A 15,339-nucleotide genomic window follows, 5' to 3' on the forward strand; every position below is an offset into this window, starting at 1 on the left:
TTCTTATCAAACCAAAAGAAACAAAAAATAATAAAAAATAAGAATAAAAATACACCTCCATTGTAAGAAGCAAAAGTGAGCTAAATTTCTTTTATAAATAAGAAAACATGTCAAATGGCTGATGGGCAACTAGTGAAAACAATATATCAATAACCATTTAAAATATTTATCATTACTGGCTTTACAAGTAAAATAACTACAGTTGGCAAGGTTTTATTTTATTTTATTTTTTTTTTATTATTTTTTTTTACACAACTCAAGCTGTTAAAGTCCTGTAACAACTAAAACCGAAGTTATGCTACAGTAAAGAGATAAAAACAGACGTCTTTGTCAGCAGAATGCGTTTCTGTTAATCACACGAAAGTTAAAAAGATGAGATCATCAACACAACCAAACACCGACTAAGAACTTATATAAAACAAAAACAAAATAAAAATAAAAATCACCGTAATGTGGATGTGACGCCTCCAGTCACATGTTTCATTACTTCACTTCTGCATGTCGAGGAGACAAAATTTACATCATGGTCAGACAAAATGAGAAGAGGGACTGAGGGAGGGAGAGAGTGGGGGAGGGAGGGAAGGCATTTTGAAACAATATCTCTCTTTCTTTTTTGCATCTGCAACATTATATCTCTTTTTTTTATCTTCCAGCATTTTCTTTTTTTTCGTTCTCTCTCTCTCTCTATATCCTTCCTCTCTATCTCTCACCTGGCTCTTTTCCCATTTAATGATCTGCAGGACACATATTGTGTATTCAGTTTTAGATTGAACTTTATTGGAAAAAAACACACCAGTGAGCACAGATTTAATGCAAGAATGAGAGTGTGAAATACTCCTCTGAAATCCAGCTGCACAAGGCTGTTAAAATTCACGAGGAGGACTCGAACACTGGCGCGCACGCATGTGTCCGCGTGCACGCGCGTGCACACTCGGGCTCCGTCGTGCGTTATGAATGGGGGTACATTCCGACATAGACACGCACACGCACGCACCCACACTCACACACCCAATGACATGTAATATTAAAGAAGAAACAAATCTATGCAGACTTTCAATTCCCAATCTGATCCCATAAAAGTGATATTTACAATCACACTGTGACAGCTCAGTAGACCGAAACCGGTCTTTAATATTAAAAAAAGATTCTTTTTGTTTGGTTTCTCTTCCCCCACCCAAGCATTTTTGTATTCATTTGCAGGCCCCCTAAGCAAATCTTCCATAACATCAAGACCTGTGCTGAACCTATACTAGAAGTTAATATTTCTCTACAGTACAGGGCCCAACGCTTATTGGCAAAAAAATAAAAAAAAGAAACAACTTTGCAAGCCAGAAATAAATAAAACAGCGACATCAACAATGGCAACAACAAAAATGGGGTAAAAAACAAAACAAAAACAATAATACAAAAGGAAATTAAAATGATTAAAGAAGGGGAATAGTAGTTGTTTTTTCTTCTTCTTATTCTAATTAAAGCTGGATGGGTCCCTGAGGGGGACTTTGATGGTGACATATAGGAGAGGAGTGCTCTACAAGCCCAGCCTTTATCAGAGGGGGCACAGGCACACAGCAGAGAGAAAGGATGGGAGGGTAAGGGCATAATAAGTGCTTGGCAAATTTAAACAGCAAGAGGACTGCTAATACATTAAGTGGTACAGACAGTAGTCATCTAGTCAAAAAACTCTGCTCACAAATTCTTCTAGAAACTGAGAAAATGAATAGTTACACTGACAAAAGAAAGGTGTTCGGGAGGCAGAATGTGGGCATTGTGTGCGTGTTTGCGTGTTAAGTGTGCACTGTATGCGTGTGTGTGTGTGTGTGTGTGTGTGCATCAGAGGGTTTGGGGGGGGGGGGTGACAGGGAGGGTCGGGGTGAGAGTAGACTCCTCTGCGTTGTATTTTGTTTGACAGAGATCTTCTGTTTCAGGTGAGGTAGAGTGGCTTGTCCCTGCCTATCATGCTGCCACTACACACACACACACACACAGAGAAACAGAGAAAAACAGAGGTACAGGTTAGATTAAATTCCTGAAGAGGAGAAAAGGAAAAAGGATTCAAATACAAAGGCTCATACAGAATCATATAAAATGTAACTTAGCTTATAAGGAGTTTAATGTTCAAGAGGCCACAATACACAATTTGGGATATGACTTGCAAATCTAAGACATGTATTGTATTAGGTCATAACATAATTATTTATCATCAGCGGATATGTACACTTCAATTACTTTAATTTAACATAGCGTGCTTAATATAGTGAGTGTATTAGACCACCTGTCATAGAGAGGAGAAAACATCAATTTTATAAAAACCTGATTAAAATTAAAAAATGTTACTGTTATTATTATTGAATTCACCTGTTTATAGCAGAACATTCAACAACTAAATCTATTTTTTCTGTTCAGGAATGCAAGTAAATAACTATAATTTGACATCACAATTGCTTTACAATTCTTTAAAACAAACTCTTTAAAAATTCATGGATAACAATAATAATATATATATTTAATATTTTATTATTACAACTATCACTGGTGATTTAACCATTACAGAAACATAAACAAAAAAAAAGATTTTGATAATTACCAATGCTGCTAATTTAGGGCAACTGTGGCTTTAGGCAAACCTAAAAAGCCTCACTACACCTCTCAAAGACGTCTCAACCTAAGGAGAAGAAAATTGAGGGTCTGAAGTGGGAAATAGGTTTGAACATAGATGTTTGTGAATACATTTTCTACAAGACAGGGAATACTCTTTCTCCTTCTGTGGACACTCAACATAAACAATCATCTTCTCTAATCACATGATATTTCTCCACTGCCGTGTTTCCATGTTTTGGAAACCAATGTTTTGAACTGTGATTGCAGTAAAACACTAAAGGTCACTTGTTAGGTCACATATTTTACACATGTCACCTTTACTTAGAGCTTTGAAGTGGACACTCGTGCCGAATTTGAAGCAGTCTCTCGACGCATTCTTACAATAATGACTTCATAGAGCAAAATAGGTGTGTAACCCTAACCAGTGACCTTTTGACCCCAAAAATCTAAGTCAAAGTGTGTTTGTGTTTGTTTTTATGTAACGCAGTTCATCCTTCTGACCAAATTTGAAAGAATCCCCTCAAGATACTTTATATGCAAATTAGCGTCATTCTTAAATGGCCACAGTTAAACGCTAAACTCTAACAATCTTCAATATTCTCACCACCCCGTGTTGATAAATGAAACATTTCCTCGTGCTTCTACCCTGCAGTGGACAGGACGACGCAGCCTGCCAAAGCCTTTTAATATAATAACAGTGAAAACTCGTGTGAGGAACATCTGTTTTTACTGCCGTCTGACAAACACATGACAAGCTCTATTATCTCACCATTACCTCTCCAGCTGTCGCTCTGTAACTGACAGCTTTCAATGCTCATATTGTGAACGCAGCGTGAGAGATGACTAAGATGACACTACATGGCTTTTCCTGAGGGGGGGGGGGGGGTCACAATGACTCACATATGAGCTTTATCCAGAAAGGTGAAATTAAAATATTTACATAGTCCCATAAACATGTATTTTACTTTTTTTTTTACGATAAAGGTCAGTTAATTGCCTCCTTCCCATGTGTCACTCAAGAATGCCAGGGTTGATTTCTGATTCAATTTGAAGTCAGTTCAGTGAGGGACGTGTCTGTTACGACCGAGAAACAAAACAAAGCTTTTTAAATCTGAAATGAAACAGTCCTTGAGACTCATGTGGCCAGATGTCACAACACACATTATAGAAGATCCTGCTATTTTAGGGAACAATATTTCTTTGTTGAAACCCAGTCTCTGACCCGAGGATGCGGAAATGGAAGCATCTCCTGTATTTGCACTGACCTGAAGTGGTTGCCACACTCCCGATTGCAGTATTCATTGTCCCAGTCATGGCTCTGAGCCACTCCAGAACCAGGACCAGGGCCAGGGGCTCCTGGAGACTGGGAACCCCCAATGCTCTTCTGATACTCTGACTGGAGGTGAGAAAAACCCTGGAGAAAGAAAAGAAAATTAACCTGACACGTCTTGACATAGAAAGTGCACGTGAGTCTCGGTTTGTTACGGTACCTGCTGCCCATGAGGGGGGGAGTGAAGAGAGGCCTGCAGCCCCATCTGGTGAGGAATGATTTGCTGGGACTGGACCTGCTGCATGCGGATAGGCTGGTTGAGGAGCGAGCTCTGGTGCAGGGAGAGCTGCTGGTGGGGGTGAAGGGGGGGGCTGATCTGGAAGGAGGAAGGGGGAGAGGCACTAATGCTGGGCAGAATCTGCGATTGGCTGAGCGTCTGCGACAGGGTGTGGCGAGGGGCGTGTCCCGCGTAGCTCTGCAGGTCGGTGAGAGGGAAGGCCCCGGGCCCCAGGTAGGGTGACGACGGCTGTGGAGGAGGTGGCACGCTGTACAGGGGCGGGTTGGCTGACATCATGTGTGGAGAGGCCTGGCTTGTTTGGGCACTTTTTGTGTCCACTGGATCATGACATGTCTAGATGTGAGAGAGGAGGTGGAATATGGTTATGTTCACGGTAATCTTAGTATCTTCAGCCTTCTAGGATAATCCTGCTCATTTATTTTTGTATGGTTCAAATTATGTGGACTTCAGGAAGTGTTGCTGTCGCCTTGTGTTGCAGCTAATGCGGCTCCTACAAATAAAAGAAACATGTGACGTTGTAAATCTGAAGTTGTCACAGTATCGCACAGTATTTTGACCCGGAGCATATGCTGTATGTGCAGCAGCTGAAAATACTCAAATTATATCTATATATGTATATAGAGATATAATTGACAGCTATAAGCACGCACATAACAGCTGATAGAGCTGATATGATAGAGACACACGAGATTAAATTGTCTATTACTGCACCTCCTCATTCCCACAAAGACAATCCTCTTAGAGGAGGGGGCAGAGGAGCAGCTGGCGATGCGAAACGATTAAAACATGTCAATAAATTGAAACATTTGGCTGTACAGCACCATATACTATACCAAGCACTATTCATTCTAATGGTCAAGTTTTACGTATTTACTCTGCAGGTTCTTCAACTTTCTATGCAGATTTCAATTCTGTTGTGTTCTGTTGTAGTATGGCCTGGTTTAGCAGCCTACCTCAGCCAAACTCAAAACCACAATCAAATAAAAGTTTGTGCAGAGAACGTTTCCCAACCCGTGGCACACTCTGAGGCATGCTCACAGTATCTCCCTGACCGCTCTGCATGTGTTAACGGCACAACACCAACTTCTTCTAAGTCCCTCTTCGTGTCTGTACTTTACACATTTATCTACCATGTCGCTGAATCCAAATGGTTTTGCTGATATCTGCTGGATGTATAGTACGATATGTCATGACTTTTCAATGTGTCACATGTTGGTATCATGTGTCATACGTGTAACTGTGTTTTAATTGTTGCAAAATGAATTTTTCAAAATGAGATTTAGTTTGAAATGTTGCACGGGGTGAGAAGGAAACTATGATATAATATGAATTATATGATGAGCGTGTATGATTGTTAATTAAAAGACATTGTATGCAGGACTGAAGACTTTATTAAATCGGTGACTTTTTAAAAGTCTTTTAAAATCCCATTCTGTACAAGTTTCTGGAATCAAATAAACGCCACGACTGTCACACAGCATGGTGCAATCAAACTTCCATTTTTTTACCCCCCTCCTACTTCTATAACACAAACTGACATGTGTCACAAAACAAAAAGGCAACAGGTGCACACTGAAGATGTGAATCCTCCAAATGATGCTCCAATTACCTCTAATTCCATCCAATCCAATTCACTTTGAAAAGACTCCTTCATTGGTAATTAAAGGAGAGAGAGCTGTGTGGAATCGTGGGATTCGGCTCTCCGTTCTGATTGGCTGCTACTGAATGAGTGAAATGGGTGGGGTGGGTTTGCAGGTTTATTTTTGTCAGTAAGTTTTTTGACTGGCAATCTACCAACATATAGTATCAATCAAGTCTCTCTATAGAAGCTCTGACGTGAATGTCTAATTGCACCACCAAAGACAAGAGATGAGAATAGTCCTTTTGGTTGAAATGATGCCGCGGTGAAGAGGCTGATGAATTAACCATTCATGCCTAAATCAAGGTGCTTGTTTTCAGCCCATAAGCGTGAGAGGAAGTGTGGCGCTGTGCCGGAGGGAGGGGGGAGGAGGCCCGGGGGGAGGGGGACGTGGAGGAGGGGGGGGGGCTTGGTATATGCTAATGTAATTTAGGACTGTGTTGAGAAAACAATGCAGGGAAAAGTGAGGAATGAAATGGCCCCGCAGAAACAACCCCAATAGTGGGATAACTTTTATGGGGCTTTCAAGATACATTATTATTCACCTTCTCAAAAACCTTCTACAATGTGGATGATGAGACGTTGACACGAGGCGTTAGAAATGCATGAATGTTCTCAACCCGAGTGACCCGCAGCAAAGATGGATGGAAGGCGGGTCTGAGTAGCCCTCTACCGCGGAATCAGTGGTCCAACGGGGAGGACAGTCACACCGGGAGGACAGCAAATGATAGGCAATGTCCACTTGTGCTCTTAAATGTGCTCACAAACGTGCTCTTTCTCTCGCTCTATCTCTCATATACACACACACACACACACATTACTTTTTTTATTCCTCCCCAGGTTGCAAATTGGGTGTGTTTGAGGCCTAATTTTCACTGTTGTCCTCTGAGCACACACACACACACACACACACACACACACCCCTCAGTGCAGTAAGTGGACCCTTTCCATGGAATAAGAGTGAGAGGAATTCTGTGTCTAATTTATCATCCCTTATATCGCCGCTGACCCATGTATATCAAAGACGTGACCCCCCCCCCCCACGCACCCAACCACCCCACCCCCCACAGTTACCTTGGAAACCAGGCTGGCTCTGTAGGCGGCCAGGGCTTTCAGGTACTCCTTCTTTGCAGCCTCTGTTTTCCTCTTGTAGTTCTGCAGGAGCAAATACAACAACAACAACAACAACAATTGATTACAAGGTGATGCCAAAGGCTAAAATGACCCTGCGGTCCGTGCTGACTGATGTGGATGAGATCTTGGGAGTCATGGTTGTGATTGTGTGACCTGCCAGTGTGTCCTGTGGTGGCAGAACACATGAGACGAATTCAAGTTATCGAGTCAAAGAAGCTCTGACCATCTACATGAACGCTGCTGCTGCTGCTGCTGCTGCACCTGAAACATTTATGGCTTCAAAAAAAATGTCCCACAAGAAAGCTGGTGCAGAATAATTCTGAAAACGGAGTTTGACGATTACTGATCGGCGTCTGAGGCTCCATGCTCGGGGGTCGTTTTGTTTTCAGAAAAAGTGGGGATAGAATAACCATTAAGCATTCACGTGTTGGCGAAAACACACGGGCAGGCAGCAGCTAACATATGCCGTCAATAAACACACACAGAGTAAACAAACTAAGGATGAAGATGGATATAATCTCACGCTCAAACACTCAATCCCTATTTACACTGCAATTATTCCCCTCCTACAGTATCATTCAGATACGTCGTACAAGGAGAACCACCAGACTTTGGTAACAAAAACAGACGACACATATTTGAAAATGAATTAAGAAAATAAATAATAAAAAAACCAAACAAGAAGTGACAACCTCACCACTCACCCCTTAAATATTGATGGACGCTGCCACTTTAATGAACCCCCAAACTACTTTCATTTCAAATGAATGTAACACAGCTAATGAGTCTTACAATGACGGATACTTTTAAATAAATTACCATGCCTAAGGATGTCTAATTATTCCAAAGTGAGAGGATTCATTAGCAATTGAAGCCGTCAGAGGCCGCAGGTCAGTGTGAATTAAAAATAACAAAGCTGCGGTGGGAGAGAGCGTATGCCTCCATCGCAATCCTGACACAGAGGTGTCCCGCCTGAATTAGCCCCTAATTGTACCTTAATGAAATGTTCTTGTTTGATAACCAGTTAATTACAGGAGACAATAACTTTGCACCCTGCCGACACTTACGAGAGTGATTACCCCGACGACTGAGCAACTGGTGAGAGGAGGAGGAGGAGGAGGAGAGAGGAGGCAATTACAAATTGAAAAGTAGAAAATTCTTTGTAGCAGAGCAGGATGATGTTGTGGGGTATGTTTATGTTACCTTGTTTCTATGCTGTGTACTTATAAATGTGTATATTTGAGAGTGACTGAACGCTGTGATGATTTTCTGTCATCACAGGCAATAAAATGTGTCTGATTCTGATTAAACAGAACAAATGAACAGTGTTTTTGTTTTGTTTTTACCTGCTATCCCCTACTACAACACAGCAGACATAGTAAGATAACAAGGTCTCTCCTCCCCTCCTCCCCAAGTTCATTATCATCGCCCCCCCCCCCCCCCCCCCCCCCACACACACACACACTTTTTTTGTAAAGACTGGAAATTGGAAATCTTAATAACAAAAACAGTAAAAATGTTCTTTTGTTTTTTCTGCGGCAGCTTTAACATGTAGTCACCTTGAGGGATCGCGCAGCGCAAACACCTCATTGATCTTACACAATAAAGCACGGCCCTTTGGGGAATTAAAAAGAAAAACGCTGCACAGCACGAAAGCTGCACGCAGGAACGTCTTAATAAAAAGGAAAAATATGGACATTAATATGAATAAAAAGAAGAAGAAACACAATTTGTTTGCTCTGAGCCGAACCTGCACTGAAATGCTGTTTCTTGACTAAAACGCAGCCATGAAACGAGCATGCACTCTGTGTGTTTGAAAAGCAGTGCAGCGAGGGTAATTGGAAACAGGGGCCACGTCCTAGTTAAAACAAAGCTGTGTATAGGGGAAGGGTTATGTTTACATTATGGTGCTCCTGCATGGCTCCAGAGCGTCTGACTGTGATATTATAGAACGCACCTCATTGCTCCTACAGGGATGACGTGACAGCTATAACAGTGTATACACTGACTGATCAAGAACAGGGGTGGATATGGGTATTAAAGCTGGTGCGTTCAAAGTGTTCCAGGCATGAGACCACGCCGTGGTACGTCTAAACTATATTTTATTTACAGCCCGCAGAAACTCAAACGAGAAGATTTAGCCGTGTTGTTTGTCCAGCGGAGCGGTTTGCGGTGGCATCGGTGACAGTGCTGGTCAGCGAGAATAATTAGAACGATTATAGCGTTATTGCCCAGACGCGGTGGTACATTTCGGTCCATAATGATATCATTACCTCAAGTTAATTATCTGTCTCGCGAGGTGACGTGTTTGATTAAACACATGGGCGCAGAAACAAATCACAAAATTGGCTGTGGAATGGCACAACAAATGGACGGATGGATTTATAATGGTGGAAATGCCCTTTTGTTAGTTTCTCCTCTGTTCCCAAGTAAAACTGTGAAGGACAAATGCGTTTAGGATGAGAGAGAGAAAGAGAGAGAGAGAGAGAGAGAGAGAATTGCAGCTAGAATACAAAGTCTAAGTCAAAAAAATGGGGCCAAGACACAAAGAGTTAAGAAGCACAAACAATAACATTTCAGGAGCAGATGTCCTTGAGGCAAAACCAAGGACAAGGCAATTGCTAATCTTGTATTCCCAGCATGATCAAATCACCAGGCAACAGATATAAATAAAAGGACAGGAAATGAGGAATTCACATTCAAGGGTGTCAGTGGCGAAATGAAGATTCATGGTGAAGAGCCCTGGTGAAGGCAGCAAAAATTAACTGCAAATAAAAGGGACAGGCGGCCTCCAAAGTCCAGCGTATAAAGTAGGTTTGGTGGGAGAAAAGCACACACACACACACACACACACACACATGCTAGATGGGGTCTCGTCGACAGTGGCTGAGGCTGAGGAGAATGGGCTGCACTTTGTCATGAAGACAGGTGCTTTTATTTGACAGCCAATAGGCTGGATATCCTAAAAATATGAGTGTGCGCATGGTCATCAGACTGTCTCATTTTCCATTCATTTCACACCATCATTTCTTACCACAAACACACAGGAACCTTATTGACTTTGTCTGTTGGGCTGGAATGTTAAAATAAATCGAAAAAATAAATAAATGTTGTGATGAATGTAGCTGTGGTTTAAAGCAGCTCCATAAAAACAGGTCAAGCTTTGGTAAAAAACGACGTCTATGGCTTTTCACATCTTTGAGGATATTATTATTATTATTGCTATTATTATTATTAAATGTGACGCTATATATGTCATACAGATTAATGCACTTAGAGCTGAAACAATCTATTTTAATCATTTAATCACGCTGTAGTATTTTTTTCTTTAGAGAACATAGATGTACAGATTGAATCATTCTCTAGTAGGCAAGTAATCCAACCTTGTTTTCAATTACGATTATGGTCCGGAATGGTTACAAGGGGTGGCTTTTATTCTGAAAAAGACGTTTTTAATGTTGCAATGGTGTTTGACTTCCTGTTCCGCTCGTCATCCGGCTAACATAGAACACAGGCGTTCAGTGGAACCCTGTGTTTTATTTATTTTAAATAAGTACATTTAAAAGGTTCATTCAAATTTCCTGTTTAAAGCCACTTTTTTTTACGTGCAATAAATTACATTTGTTTCAAATACAAGTCAACGAGTAATCGTTTGAAATCTTTTTTTTTTCCATAAACGAGCAGCTCTAATAGAAAGTATATACAAAGTGGACATAGCCTTTGAATTTGCCAGCTGGAGCTAAACAGGAAGTAGGAGTGTGTTGAATGGCCACCAGGGGGTGACTTTGCTTTTTTCTCTGGGAAAATGAGCCATTTAATGGTCTCAATTTTGACAATGATGTTCCTGTTTAAATATACAATCAAGCATGGGTTAGGGTTTTTTCCAGAATAACTTTGAATATCAGGCAGTTATTTACAATTTACTGCATGTATTAACACTTTAAACAAAACATGGAAATTGATTTTAGAGAAATAAAACACTGCAGTTGTACATATTGTACATATTGTAATTGTACATATGTACAATAACCTTTTCTTGAGTCTCTGTCTCAATGAGCAAAAACAGGCCAAAAAATGCTAACTATGCTCAGGCATTTTTCCAACTCTCTCCTCTCTGATGACAAAGGCACTTATTCTCCGGAGTGACACTATGGTAATAAGCACATGGTGGCTTTGACGTGCAACTTCTCAGCTTTCAGAAAACGGTAACACAAACTACGGTAATGCAAAGTGCGCCGGTGCAAACGTGTTGTCAGCGATATATACACTCTGTATTAAAGGGTTAATACTTGATCTACACGAGCAAAACAACAGATGCATCATGAGTCTCAGTCATTGGCAGTTACAGGTTAATGTAAAATGCCACTTTACCTGTTTCTGCTCCTCTCCCAGACCGTCCCACATGGAGGCTACTATCTTGGACACATCACCAAAGGTGGCGTTGGGATTCTGTCCTTTAATGGCCGCCTGGGTGTCTCTGAAGAACAATGCATATGCCGACACGGGCTTTGTGGGTTCATTGGGATCCTTCTTCTTCTTCTTTTTTTGGGGCTTGGGCTTGGGCTTCATCATCTCTGAAGATGGCCGCTTCTCGCCCGTGATCTACAGAAGACAAACACGCACACAGAGAAAGAGACAAAACGAAAACAGCTGATTGACAGTGCAGAAACAAGGTGGAACAATGCAAGTGCATTCAGGCCGAGTAATGGCATCGCCGACGAACGCTTGTAAGAGTGAGGCTGTGGGTGAAGCATGTAAACTTCATTAAATCCATAATTCAATCAGGCTGTTGGTATATTGCAGCAATGTTTCACAGACAGTCAAACTCTGACTTTCTTTTCTGCCTTACTTTGTCAAAATAAATAAATAAACAAATGAACCCGTTAGTTGAATGTATCAAACCCTTTCAAATGTTTATTTTTCAGTTGTTCAGCAAGTCATAAATTCTGACTTTTCATGCTGTGGGTGAGAGGAATTTTAAATCACCTGCTGTATCTGCTCTGGCTTTGATGTGGCATCTGAATGAATTGGAGAGAGCAAATGGAATTACTTACTGATAGGAGAGATGCTAATCATTTTTATTCACGTGCAGAGTGAGAGGCACGGCGGAGATGTATAAGCATGGGAAATATATAGATATATATTTTTTTTTTAACTTGCAGGATCTCCCTATTGTTATATACTATCACTGCAACCACGCCATTTAAATACGCAGATGAATGTGAAACACTGTGGTTGTGGCCGATTAAATTATACACTCACATTCCCCTGATAGAAATAAAGCAAATCCACTGGGATATTTTGTTCGAATGCAATTTATGGAAGCAGTTTCGCAGATTTATGGAAACCAAATGAATGCAAACAAGTGTCATTCTCCTCCTATTTAAATACACGTGTGCTTCATTTCAAATAGGAAGGCTGCATATGACAGCATTTGTGAGTAGTTTGGCTAATTAAAATACACCTCACACTTGAACACAAAGCACGTCGTCTCACTTCAGAATAAGAAATGTGCATTAACAACAACATGGAAAAGCATTCTCATGTCGTTAAAAATGAATTTGTCTGAGGGTGAAATTACGTTGCTCTAAAATAAAATAAAAAAAAATAAAAAGAGTGGCATGGACTAGATTTTTTCTTTTTTTTTAATTCATTCTGAATTTCACTTTGGATTTCAATGTGCTGCTCACAGTGAAAAGAATAATAAATAAAACCGAATGCAATCATGAACTATAATTTTCTTTTCTAATATGACAGGGCACTGCACCACACCATTACATAGACAAAAGGAAAAACAACCCCTTATTCCAGCAGAGCTATTCAAACAAGACTGCGTTCTTTTTTTAAGGCGACCGTAGAAAAAAAAAAACCCACACAATTACTGTTCTCCTTATTTTCCTGTTTAACTGCCTTTTACATGCAAACCATCCTGATTACCACTGCCAACGTCGCGGCGGCTACTCAACAACTACAAGCCAGAGAAGCGATGCCACATCAGTACCTTCGAATGAGGATCAGTCTCCTCTTCCTGATTGGAGCTCGAGGGGGAGGGTGTGGCTGATTTACTTCCAGGAGGTGAGGGGGAGCCGTGAGGCAGTGCACCGCGGCTGACCTGAGAGTTTAGCTGAGACAGTGCACTCATGGGGTTGGACAGTATCGGAGGTGACCTGTTTATCAGGGGGTGGTTATGGGCAGGTTCATAATGAGCGCCGTCTCGATGCTGGTGATGGTGTTGCTGTTGGTGGTGTTGCAAAGCCATCTCCTGCATCTGGGGTGAAAGAACAACACCAGCTTTACTATCTTCTCTTCCACTCATAGTGATCAAAGTTTGCCAATCAGCTAAATATGCAGTTACTTTAAAAGGAAAGGTGCTCTGCCTCTGCTGACCGAGGCAACTCAAGTCTTCAGAGTTCTCCCCAGAACATATAATGTTGGTGAAGGAGTTTGATATTTGGGACCTGGACCATTGGTCACCCAAACCTTAGTGAGTAAAAAAGATTCTCTCAAGGTCTTCCTAAGATAAATAAAAAGAGGTTTTAGTGAGGTCACAAAACCCTTTGACCACCAAAACCATCAAAACAAGTTCATCCTTGAGTCCAAATAAATGTTTTTGCCAGAAGTAATGAAATGTCTAAAGGGTCTTTTGGACATTTGTCCACCGAAATCTATTCAGTTCAGTTGTGAATGTGGAACGTAAAAAGGGGAAATTCATTCAAAAGGTTCTCGATACACTCACGAGAGAAAATAACATCACAGCAGCGTTGATCTGTGACCAAGACACCGTAATCACACCCATGAGTCCAAGTGAATTTTGTTTTTATTAAATTAGAAGGTGTCATTGAGATATTATGTTTACAAAAAAGGGGGGAAAAAATACAGACGACAACAACGACTGGTTGTTCCCTGCCATGAACATAAAATTAAGAACAAACCATCTTGCAGAAATTGAGATGTGTTGTAAAGAGGGAAATGTGTCTGCTGGAAACTAGACAAACCAAAAATCCTCATACTGGTCACAGTTGAGCTGAGGCTGGTGGTTAAAAACATTCTCTTTTTTTTTCCCCCTCCAGTGTCTTTATTTAGGGCAGGCACACACACTCATGCTGCAGGCTTGTGGCTAAGTTTATCTGATGCTGGTTTTGATACCTACAGTATGTTCAGCAACTGACCTTGATGGAGAAAACCCTGAAAGTTGCCATGCATATCCAAATTGAACAAGATTATAATTAGCAAAAAAAAATAATATATGTATATATATATATATATATATATATATATATATATATATATATATATATATATATATACATACATATATATATATAATCACAAAAATAAACAGGCTCCTCCCAGTCCAAGGCAACAAGGATTACACTCTGTACAAGTTCACTGCGGACACTAAACAGGACATCTACAGTATTTACTCCCTGAGGGCTACATGAACATAGCACCTACGGTTTCTGAAAACTGGAAGAATTCTGGTTTGTTATCTGCAACAATCTCTCCATCTCAGGACCCAGAAAAAACAGATTCTCCAAGATGGAGGTGGATATGTATGTAAAACTGTAGAGTGGTGGCAACTGATGAAAAAAAATGTCTTTTTACTTCAGGGTTCCTAAATGAGTGAAAATGACCTGGAAGTGCCTGAGTGGCAGACATGATCCTTAAAAGCAAAGGACATGCTGGACAACCACCTTTTAGAAAAGGAAAACTAATATTCATTTACCACAGTTCCTGTTGCAATGGAAGTCCTATTTTATGTTACATTTTTTTTTAAATTGCACAAGTTATAGCTATAGATACACAATTGTATAATCATGATGTTGAATTTTCTGCAGATACTGTGTGAGTATTGCTTTAGCATGCAACATGCCACACACCAGCCCATTACCACTTAAATACAATGATATATAATTTCCAGGGAGCGTTTCTATTGCAGTTAAGGGTATAATCTGTCATTTTCATTGACTTCTACTTGCAGAAGTATAACAAGTACCACTCTCTGTGGTCCTTGAGGTACTGAGGCCCGGTTGATGGTTCAATTTTATGAGCCAAAACAAACCCCAAAACAATCACTTAGTCATTGGTGTGGATTTAGTTTTCTCTCCATGTGCAACAAAGGAGGAAAATACACCACGCTTCCATGCTGAAGAACACCTTTTACAAACCCAAAAGAAACTGTGGTGCTCAGCGACGGAGAATGACCCTCACACAGTGAACACACTTCAGACTGATAAAAGAATCAGACTCTCACTGCTCTTTGCAGCGTTTTAAGATCTTCAGTAATAACTACATCAAAAGCTTTCCCTCAAGAATCATCAGGATACAACATGAACATGGACCAAAGGATGCTTTTAATGCAGGCATAAATGGGAATGTTTGGCACTTTACAGATCAGAA

General features: G+C 40.7%; 1 protein-coding gene across 3 annotated transcripts in view; it reads right to left on the bottom strand.

The window, feature by feature from the left end:
• Positions 1-1,835: 1,835 nt before the first annotated feature.
• The window catches only part of tox2 (TOX high mobility group box family member 2), an 86,819-nt gene continuing 73,315 nt past the window's right edge, over positions 1,836-15,339 (bottom strand). The window contains exons 5-11 of one of the 3 annotated variants that reach the window (XR_009240435.1): positions 12,941-13,207; positions 11,311-11,541; positions 6,880-6,960; positions 4,089-4,499; positions 3,864-4,012; positions 2,585-2,662; positions 1,841-1,964 (exon numbers count right to left, since the gene is read on the bottom strand). Coding sequence is in view for 2 of the 3 variants with exons in the window: in XM_058632011.1 (XP_058487994.1) it covers positions 1,922-1,964; positions 3,864-4,012; positions 4,089-4,499; positions 6,880-6,960; positions 11,311-11,541; positions 12,941-13,207 (1,182 nt within the window). In the remaining variant the exon portion in view is untranslated. Of the gene's footprint in view, positions 1,965-2,584; positions 2,663-3,863; positions 4,013-4,088; positions 4,500-6,879; positions 6,961-11,310; positions 11,542-12,940; positions 13,208-15,339 lie in introns of all 3 variants that reach the window. The other 2 variants (XM_058632011.1, XM_058632012.1) reach the window with 2 other exon arrangements.

Source organism: Solea solea, chromosome 6 (genome assembly GCF_958295425.1).
Source record: "Solea solea chromosome 6, fSolSol10.1, whole genome shotgun sequence".
In the NCBI taxonomy this organism is placed as follows: domain Eukaryota; kingdom Metazoa; phylum Chordata; class Actinopteri; order Pleuronectiformes; family Soleidae; genus Solea; species Solea solea.